This window comes from Leptodactylus fuscus, chromosome 1 (genome assembly GCF_031893055.1).
Source record: "Leptodactylus fuscus isolate aLepFus1 chromosome 1, aLepFus1.hap2, whole genome shotgun sequence".
Classification (NCBI taxonomy): domain Eukaryota; kingdom Metazoa; phylum Chordata; class Amphibia; order Anura; family Leptodactylidae; genus Leptodactylus; species Leptodactylus fuscus.
In genome coordinates this window covers 81,531,439-81,541,729 of record NC_134265.1, presented here as the reverse complement: position 1 = coordinate 81,541,729, position 10,291 = coordinate 81,531,439, and the positions used below count along the sequence as shown (strand labels likewise).

Genomic DNA, 10,291 nt, shown 5'->3' with positions numbered 1-10,291 from the left:
AACTGGCTTCTCCTCTTACATGAGTGTTTGTTAGAAGTGTATACACAGCACTATGCTCTCCTTTGCCTCCCCCACTGTGGCTAAAGAAAAACTCCGCCAATCAGCAGGCTGAGTTCCCCAAATGCTTGAGTCTGATTGGTCTTATGAGAAAGGGCATTAGGAACAAAGAAAAGTCCTTTCAGGTAGAGACACTGCTCAATTCTCTTCTTCTCTCTTTCCCAGTTGTGATTTTCCCCAGTTCTGCTGCTCGCCTAGTGATCATTAAGAAGAAATAGCTCTCTGTAATGTACAAACAGGAGGGATCATGAGCACAATATAGGTGTAGAATAATCTCTCGGTGGCAGCAGCAGCATAAAACATTGATGCAATTAGAAGCAAAGGTCATCTTGATCCTATTCAGATCGTAAGTACACATGTGTGAAACGCTGTGTCATACTGAACTGTTAACTTGTCCAGTAAAATAACTGGGAAGCTGTTTGTCTTAGAACAGAGGAATGAAAGGGTGCGCAGCTCCTCATACATCCACACTCAGGATATTTCCTACACATTACCCTGGAAACCATCTCCACACCACTAATATAGACCTAAACAGAATATTATTCTATCCACAAGACAGAAAGCCTTGAGTGGATTTTACTGTATCTCTCGCTCAATGCACTGACAGCAAGATTGCAACTTTTCCTTCCACCTCTCATATGTTGAAACCTATGAAGCTCAGTTAAGGACATTAACCCTAAACTGCACTGCTCAATGCAATCTATTCTCTCTCTAATGACAGATGACAGCTAATTCAAGAAAAACTGCTAGCCCCATGATCACAACCTTTTCACGTAGATCCAAGTACATCTGTAAATGACAAGGTGCGTGATACTTTTTTTTATAAAATGTTCAGTGCTGTAATCCATGTCAGATTTGTAAATTTTGCAACAATTAAGTTTATTACTTGAATCTTTAGCTTTTCTGCTACTAAACGTTGGCTTATGCTATTGAACCCCGCCGATGATATAAGTGTGTACAGTGTGGCAGAATATATTGGTGCTTTATAAATAGCAGACAATCGATACATTAATGTGTGTAGATTTCTTCCAGACACACGTAACCCCCTCATCAAAAGGGGGGGATAAAAAAAACCTAGCCATGCATGCATAGCACGTTGTCTGTTTTTTCCCCCCTGAGACACAGATGTACAGCTGCAGAGAGAACTGTTTCGCATTCATGAGTAATAGTTGTGGCAGGGGAGGAAGGGAGAGCAGGAGAACCTAAAGAGGTTTGCTTGTGTTAAAACCGAGATGAGCATTTTCCTGATATTGCCTGTCACCCATTTTGTGTTTTCACGTCACGACAAGCAATTGAGCTCTTGATCCTCACGTGATGTAAAAGCTTGAGCTGCAACAAAATAGCTGCTTTCAGATGGCTGCTTGTTGCTAACTGCCCTTCCCCCTCCCTCCTCTCTCGCTCTCTCCTCTTCTAACAAACCACTCTAGACTTTCAATCTATCAGCAATTCATTACAGCGTTTTAACTGGGAATGTCAGCTAATTAAAAATACTAAGCATGCACAGAGATCAGTGCACTGGCACCCTGCAAAAGCAGCACATTAACATCAGCTACATGCAATGCTCTGCACTCCCAGCAAATCCCCATGTTGACATAGATTCAGCCAGCTGCAATGTTATAGATGTGGGAGCATGGCCATTGGCCTTTCCATAAACAGTTAAATGCCACAATGACTTGCTGAAGCAGCACAAACAAATTACAGTGTGCAGAGGAGAAGGTTCACATCTCTCTGAAGATTGAGCATCACACTTAAAAATGTTTTGATAATAGGTTTATCAGATCACAGATCCATCACTGTTCCAAGCAGCAGCCCCCTCCTCCCTCCCCCTTCTCTTCATGTGTTTTTCAAGAAAGCAGATTTGTCAGAAAAACTAGTGGTTGGGGGAGGGTGTGGGAAATGCCACTTCCTGAGAAAGCACAGAGCTGAATCCAGACCAGAGTTTCAGTCCCTCTTTTTTCTCTCCCTCTCTCTCTCTTTCTTCACCCCCCCTCTCCCTCTCTCTCTCCCTTTCACTAATTTATCTGGATGTTAGCACATTCTGTCTTGTTACAACCGGACGCCTGTAGGTTTGTTCATAGGGATCATTACTTAACTGATCAGGATGGCTGTGAAATCTATGTTTAAAGGAAAGACGTGATTCAAGTGGTGTCAATGAAATAAACCCTACAACTTTTTCTCCCTCTATCCATTTTTGGGATTTTTTTCTCCTCTCATGGATGAAATTGTGAAACAATTCCTCCTTGTGCTGTTCTCTTCAGAGTGAATCCCTGATGTAAAACTGAAAGGAAGGAAGACTGCAGAGAGAGAGGGAGAGAGAGGAATAAAGTGGAAAGATTCTCATGTTTATGCTAACAAGGAATATTGTGAATTACATGGTTACCCTCTGCTCCGGATATATGACTTGTTTTCTCCTTGAGAACTCATGGTGCTTTGGTAAAATGAAGAATCCACCTGGTTCGATTTCTATGGGTTGTAGGATTTTATCTTGGTGGCCTTATTAAATAGATAAAATGACTCAAGGTAAGTTATTTGTCTCTTTTTATTGCAACCACTTTATAACTGATCATATATATTTATATAATATCTTTTACTCATCTTTGTCAAACACAAGATCAGTGGCGGTCACCGAGGCCACCTTGGTGCAGAACACTTAAAGTGTATGTCTTAATCAGTTTCCTGTGCAGTCAGTAATACTATATTTAACACACCTAACCATTCTCTGCTGTCTGATGTTATTGCTTTTACTCACCTTATATATCTTGCTATATTGTTTACAAAACAGACATCAGATACGTTTGTAGCAAGGTCATTATTATATAGATGCTATATGTTTTATTGCATTATTAAAGTGTAAATAGTGACTTATAAGAAGCCCACGATATGACTCATCTGGTAGAATACAGCAAATATTTAGGTTCACTTGTATGGTTGCCTAACCCTGACTGTCTTTACCACCCCACAGGAGCTGTAAATCAACCGAAGTCGCATTTGAACAGTTAATGGAATACATTGGACAAAAAGACTTAACTTTCTTTCTTGGGATAACTTGGATCTCCTAAAATTTGGGATTTTTTTTCTTTTTTTATTATTAACTTAGAAATTTGGACAACATCACACAGAGATTGACGAATGTCCACTTTTCTCCAAAAACAAGTTCATGGGAATGTAATACCACCTGTCTCATCTTCAGGATGTCAGTGAGCACTTCTACTGTAGGGAAAGGTGTGGATCCAACTGCAGTTGATGCGTATGACAGTGGTGATGACTGGGAAATTGGTGTGGGAAATTTAATTATTGATTTGGATGCAGATTTGGAAAAGGACAGACAGAAATTTGAGATGAGCAATTCAACAAATAGTGGTTGCGCTTCCAAGGACAGTGGACATTGCTTGGCGTCAAGTGGACCAGTTAACTCTACCTCCTCTACATTAGCTGACAGCCTCAAATTTGCTTCAGTTCAGCAAGCATCTAGCTCCCAAGGGAGCAGCCACAAAGAGTCTAGCAAATCAAAAGTGAAAAGGAGTAAAACTTCGAAGGATGTTAATAAGTCATTGCCTTCTGCATCTTTGTATGGGATGCCTGAGATTAGCAGTGGCACTGGCAAAAGACAGCAGGAGGCAGGACGCCTTGGGGAGGTGGCATCTTCAGCTGGCATGAATGCAGCACTGGGCCATAGTACTAATGGAGTTGGCCTTACAGCAAATACTACTTGTGGGAAAAATGTCAAAGAGGAGAGAACTGGAAGTAAAAGCCAAAGCACCAGGGGCTCAAAAAGGGATAAGGATTCTGGAAAGTCTAGAAAGGACAGCAGTAATAAATTGTATGACCTTGGGCATTCCAACACTGGAGTGAATAACCAAGCAGTTGTGCATTTGTATGGTTTTGGAGGTGGAAAGGCCCCTGGGAATGGCAGTCCTTTTCATTGTGGCAATAGCCTTGCAGGGGAGTTGGCTAAGAGTACAGTTGATTCAGGGATAATGGGGAACTCTGTACTAGGCAAAAAAGAAGAGGAAGATGAAGAAAGCCACAGGCGAAACAAAAAGTTAAAAACAGAAAAGGTAAAGTACAACCCTTCATTTTCCCACTACCATTTTCCATTTAGTGCATTAGTCTTTATTATATTACCTTCTTTGGAATGTTTTTATCTGATAGACTTATGTTTAGAATCCAACATTAACCTCTTTACTCTTCCAAGAAGATACACTGTTGACAAACTTTTTCTATTTAATGCTTTAGAGTTTTTGACCATTTATTTTGCCACCTATCATTGATCTCTAACTTCTTTATATTCATTGACTTTTTTTTATTTAGCAAGTCAAGTATTTTGTTCTCCTTTTGTTTTGCGTTGTGTTTATCTGGTGTTAATGTCGCTACTATTCCACCCCTCCCCCATAATACTTATTGCCTGTAGCAGCCAGCTCTATTTGCACAACAGGCTAGAGTATAAACAACCAGTGAGAGATGACATGGTTACAATAATCTGCTCTGTTTGCCCATGGGGTGGGGGAGGTGTCTCATGTATCCTCTTGCATTGGCAGTGCTGTACTAGATAGGATTGCACTGAGAAAAAATAAAGTCTTTTTTTTTTTTTTTTCGAAGGATGTAACAAGAGCGCTATTTCAAGAAATGCAAGACAGCACTGTTTCAGGCACTCCTTTGATTTCAACCAGTCTGTCTTGAACTGTGTGAATGCTAAGTAGCTTGAAAGCACATGAGCAAATCAAATGTTAGGACTGGTTATAGAGAATGGCTATTCTTGCTGCTCATTGAGGCAGGTTATTTACTAGCAGTTATCCAGAGGGCGTAAGGTTTCTCTGGGGAACTAGTGCTTTTGTTGATTGATAATTAAGGGTCAAATGCATTCTACAGGCGGTGAACCCTTGTGTGTGTGGTGTGCTTTTTTCTTCATGAATTAAGTACTGTGAAGATTATGCATTCTGGACTCATTGTTAGCCCCACTTGTTTTAACTCTCGCCTAAAAAGTGCATCTAATGACAAATACTTTAAGATAAGATAAGATAATTCCTTTAACGGTACCACCATGGCGGAGTAAATGACCCTTGACGCAAATTTTTTTTTTAAAAAAAAAAAATTGTTCTAGAAATGTATTTGTCACAACTATTAGTATTATATAGAACGTTAGAAACCTAATTGAGTCTTTTGGGTGTTTTTCCAAACACACGGTATGCAGAAAGATAATCACATTTTCCGCCAGCAATCTATGCATTGCATAAATTTGTCGCCCTTTGTTTATGCTTTAGCTCTTTTACTGTAGGTATTTTGCCTGTCAATAATCTGTAATGTGCAGTTTCTTAATCAGCCTTAACAGTCCAGATAAATTGCCCTAATCCAGTGATTATAATAGCACTGGTTAAGGAGTCAGGTCTTTTCGATTGGATTTAGTGGCTTCCTGGAATGTGGGAGGTACCGCCCTTTTATATCCCCTTTAGCCTTTTAATCTTCCAGCCAAATGTTCACAATCAACAATTTTGTTTAGCCGGCAATCTGTACATTTCAGAATCTCAAAGGCTGCTGTCATGGCAACCAAGATTAGCATGCTGTGGTTTCCCTGCTTCTCTTAATAATTCCTTTCACAGCGCTCCTTCAGAGATAAAATGTGTGTGAGAATTATATTTTAGCCATTGTTGTGTTTTTATGGCTTCGGTTATTAACTCTGCAGTGAATTCAATTACCAGGCAATCTCTGAAGCTTTCTTTGGCATTGAAAGAGTAAAGTCATGTTTTACATCACAATGTTGTATTCTTTGTCACCTTCCCCTCCTGCTCTGCCTCAAGCAAATATTTCCTTTTAAACCAGTCAGATTCTTGTGATATCTTATTGCTGTTGCCTTGACTCTACACAATTATTAGAAATGGCCCAGTCAACTGCTGTTAAAATTGGAAGACGTCTTTTTTTCTATCATCTACTATATTTTTATTGCACTTTTTTATTTTTTTTTACCGTGAACCATTTTGTGATATATTTTATAAGAAAAAGATCTTCATGATCTCAATGCAGTGATCACATTGAAGGCGAAATAGAGAAACATAAAAATGGATGTCTTACCTTGAAAATGGCTGATCATTGTAGGAAAGGAATGGATTATATGATCATATGCGTGGGCAATAAAAAAGACAAATGACAAATGAGGATTCTCATTGGAGATGGGATAATTGATTGGTTGATAGTCCAAGACTTATATCCTAAGAAACTATTTCTTATTGTCTACCTTCATGGGTATAAGGAAAAATATATATTTGTACCATATTAGCCAGTAGATATGAAATATAAAAATTCAGTGGGTATCAACGACTGAAGATTCTCAATTTTTATATTTCATTCCTTCATGGGTATCTCCTAGCTGCCCTGATATGCAATGTAAGACATCGGAACGACTACCCTTTAATATGTTTCCGATTATAGGAAACAATTATTATACTCTTGGATTGGGTTAGAAGATAATGAGCGGACACAAATGGCTTACGTGCTTGTACGCCACTCTGTATAGTAAGCAAACCAAATGATGCATGTACTAGAGCTTAGAGCCAGTTCCAAAAATTTTATTTCTCACGGTTCAAAGGTAACTAAAGCCATAGGCTTAGGAAATCTTTTGTAAAACCGAGACTTGCATAAGGTGCTCATGGATTTATGTCCTAGGAATTAACAATGGGGCTTAATGGAGTTTCCTGTTATTCTACATATCCGATTGACCAAAGCAATGTTTGTTAAGAAAAAGGTTACAAAGTTCAATGGGGAATGTCTTAAAGAGATCAAAATGACTAGGTTCTTGTTTGAAATAAATGCTGCCCATGCACTCTTCTTTGTTCACTGTATATCCTATTTTATATATCCTTTTTAGGTTTTTAAATAAACTTTAAGGTTTCAAGAACGCCTTTTTAGAGTCCAATATTAGACTGTCCCAGCCCCCAACCACTTTATCCTTGCATAGAGTCCAGCTTGATTAATGCATTGATGGCCTTCATTATGGCGAGTCTCTTCAGTGCCTTGCACATAACCTGCACTTTTTGCAGACTAAAACACTGGGTCAAAAAGGTCACTGACTCTAATTGAAATACAAAGTCTATTGAGGCTTCACAGCAGCCACTTCTTAAATCTACATAAGCGATTTAGCAATTAAATGCACTGCTAAATATGGGTGCCTGACAATAAGCCTGGTTGAAGATCTTAGTGGGTTTTTACTTAATCGTACTATTTAATAATGTAGCATCTGAGTGACGGCAAATCAGGAAATGGCCAATGCTGTTGAAATGAAGTAATGAATTTGTTTGAACCATTGATTTCTTATACTCGAGAACTCCTTTGTATGTCTTTTTCATTAATAAGTAAAGTTGGATTATTTCTCACATACTGTAGCACTACTGAAATGATTGAAGATGTGTAAAACTGTCTTGCTGGAGGTTTGCCTCTGGGTATCTATTTTAGGATCACCATGATATAGTTTGATGATATATGTAATGAGGTACCTTAAACACCCCACTACAATTGGAAAAACTTGACCCCCAATTGGACTGAATTCTGCCTCCGCACAGAATAGTTGTTTTCTTCTAAATAGCTATTACTATATTATATTGCTATACCATATACTATATCACTATATTATATTGTAATGAGCAGATACATGGGAGATCCAAATATGTCTTTTTAGCTTATCCATGGTAAAAGTGTACCCCAACTTCAATCTTAAAAAGGACCAGTCTGCTCAGTTTTTGTAAATTCACATATTACCCATAAAAATCTATGTAACAACGCACTGTAGCATTCTTCTCTTATCCCTCCTAGAAGATTGTGAATAAATTGACATGTTCTCACAGTCAACCCCAATTTGTAACATCCAGTTGTCAATTAATGTGTTACTTTCTAGGCGGAGTAACTGTGAGTCTTAAGAAAAATGCTTAGTATTTTATGGAGAATACAATTATTTCCCAAAATAGAAATATCAGAAGTGATGACAGGTCCATTTTCATGTGATAGTGAGATATGTCTAATGTCTATGATCATTAATTTGTTGCAGCCTTTATGACATTTCCTATTCTTTATTAGGTAGTATTGGGATGTAAACATGAGTAGATTGTCCAACACTGTATCAGCACATGGTATAAAGTGGATACATTTGTATAACAATATATCTAGCTTTAGTTACAGCTAATGGCATTCTCCCGCAGAAAGCAATAGAAGAAAAAGTCCCATCTGCTCCTAATTTCCACCTCCCTGCACTGAACCACACAAGGGTTTTATTATATCCTAGGTTCTTTTGTGATGTTGCATACAGTTTTACTATTACAAAGTGTGTACCACATCAATGAGTGAATTTCATGGAATTGGACAACATCCCATTTCATTGATTTTGGAATAGTATCATCTGTTTGTGATTTTCATTCCCCTCCAGATAGCAGTGTATATGTGGTATATATCCAGTCCTTTTTTCAATGGGAAAATTAATGTTTTTAGCTTTGTGGTCTGGTAAGTGGCAAATCACCTAATAAAAATGTTATGTCTCCACACTTTTTCCCTGTTGAGGAGGTTTAGACTTAAATTTTCGCCATTCATCCATTACAACTGTGACCTGCCAGCATACAAGCATTGAAAAGGAAAACATCATCTGGCCTTTGTTTGAGGTCTTTTATTGAGGCTAATGACTGGTCTTGTGCCACCCTCAGATAAATGACATTATCTTTGAGTGGTCTGACAGGCAACAGACATGTTAATGGTGAAGCTGCAGGGAGGGTTTGTCATAGCTGGAACAAAAGGGAAAACACAGATCTTTTGACATGGTTATAATAGGAAAGCAGTGTCTTTAAAAATGCAAAACAGTGTGCATAGGGCTGATACAAGGTGTAGATATGCTTATGCTAAAACTGTGTACAAGGAGATGTCAACACCGCCTCATTGTCAGCTCCACCTGTCTAGAACATTTTATTGTTCACTGCATTTTCCTTCATTATTTTCTTTTGAGTTGTGAAGTTGTTGATATTGTATATGTCGAATTTCAACAGACTATTGCTTGCAGATAAGAAGTGTCGCCTTGCATGTAGACAGTTTTCATTGTCTCGGCCAATTATTGCTCTGTATATAGTAATAGTTGCTTCCATCCTGGTTTTTTCGCATATGGTGATTAAAGAGTTAGTATGCGGGTTTGCTATTTACCAGCAATATTCATATTATAGAACCCAATATTTTCCATATGGGACATAGTTGGTTAACATACATATCCTTATTTGAGACTCCATTGTCTTAAATCAGAACTACATTTACCAATTGGATTTTTCAAAATTTTGCTCAATTTTAATGGTGATCAGATAATAAAATCGTTGGCGAGATAGCTGATAGTTATTCACATTGTAAACGGTGTGAGTTCACAGTCCATTTAGAAATTGGTCATGGTTCTTAAGGTGGTCATATATATTAGACCAAGGTGTGTACCAAATGTTCAGGCCAATATTTGGGGGAAAAAAGAGGTCTAGTAGGCTGATGTCAAGATACCCAATTCTTTATTGTGAAGGAACATGAGCTTGGCACTAAGCTGTTCTCACTCTCCCCATTCACAATCCATGCATGTTCTACTGAACCAAGTGTCCATGCGCATGGAGAGGTTGGGAAGAATAACTGTCATAGAAACCTTCAGCTGAAGATATATGTCATGAGAAACAAAAATGTTTCAAAAACTTTGGGTTTGAATGAATCTGAAGATTTTGAAGATTGAGCTTGACAAAGCAACTAACATGGTGGCAGCTGTGTTACAGCTAAAAGTAGAGACAAGGACCACATAATCTCAGGTATTAGGTGGGCTTCCCCATAAGGGCTTCTAAACAGCCCACATGACTGGAGACAGCTGATAATATGGGACTATAAGTCAGACACCACTGATAACTCATACGCATTATAACAAAGTGTCTGTATTGTCGGGAACTTGAGGCAGATAGGAAGTAATACCCATGTAATACAGTGTAGGGGTTATGGGAAGTGTAATGTACTTTGAAGTGGAGAAAAATACTTTATTTCATTGATATATGTAGGATAGGAAACTATCACTCTGCATAAAGATGGTTCCATAACATTTGACCTTTTTATCCTTGCCAAATATACAAAAACTGTGAAATTTTAAAATTCATAAGAAATTCAGAAAGTGCATGCTGTTTGTTATAAGTAGCTACCATCTGTTTATCCGTAGCCATATCCGTTGCTGTCACTTTGACATTTTTAAGGCTGTGTTTGC

At 38.3% G+C, this 10,291-nt stretch overlaps 1 protein-coding gene across 8 annotated transcripts in view; it reads left to right on the top strand.

Moving 5' to 3' along the window:
- The first annotated feature begins 230 nt into the window (after positions 1–230).
- Positions 231–10,291, top strand: part of ZNF608 (zinc finger protein 608) — a 74,648-nt gene continuing 64,587 nt past the window's right edge. For 4 of the 8 annotated variants that reach the window (XM_075272290.1, XM_075272288.1, XM_075272283.1 and 1 more), the window contains exons 1-3: positions 231–403; positions 2,316–2,577; positions 3,020–4,115. In XM_075272290.1, coding sequence (XP_075128391.1) covers positions 3,249–4,115 — 867 coding nt within the window. In that variant the 5' untranslated portion in view covers positions 231–403; positions 2,316–2,577; positions 3,020–3,248. Of the gene's footprint in view, positions 404–778; positions 861–2,020; positions 2,578–2,927; positions 4,116–10,291 lie in introns of those variants that run through there. The other 4 variants (XM_075272285.1, XM_075272287.1, XM_075272284.1 and 1 more) reach the window with 4 other exon arrangements.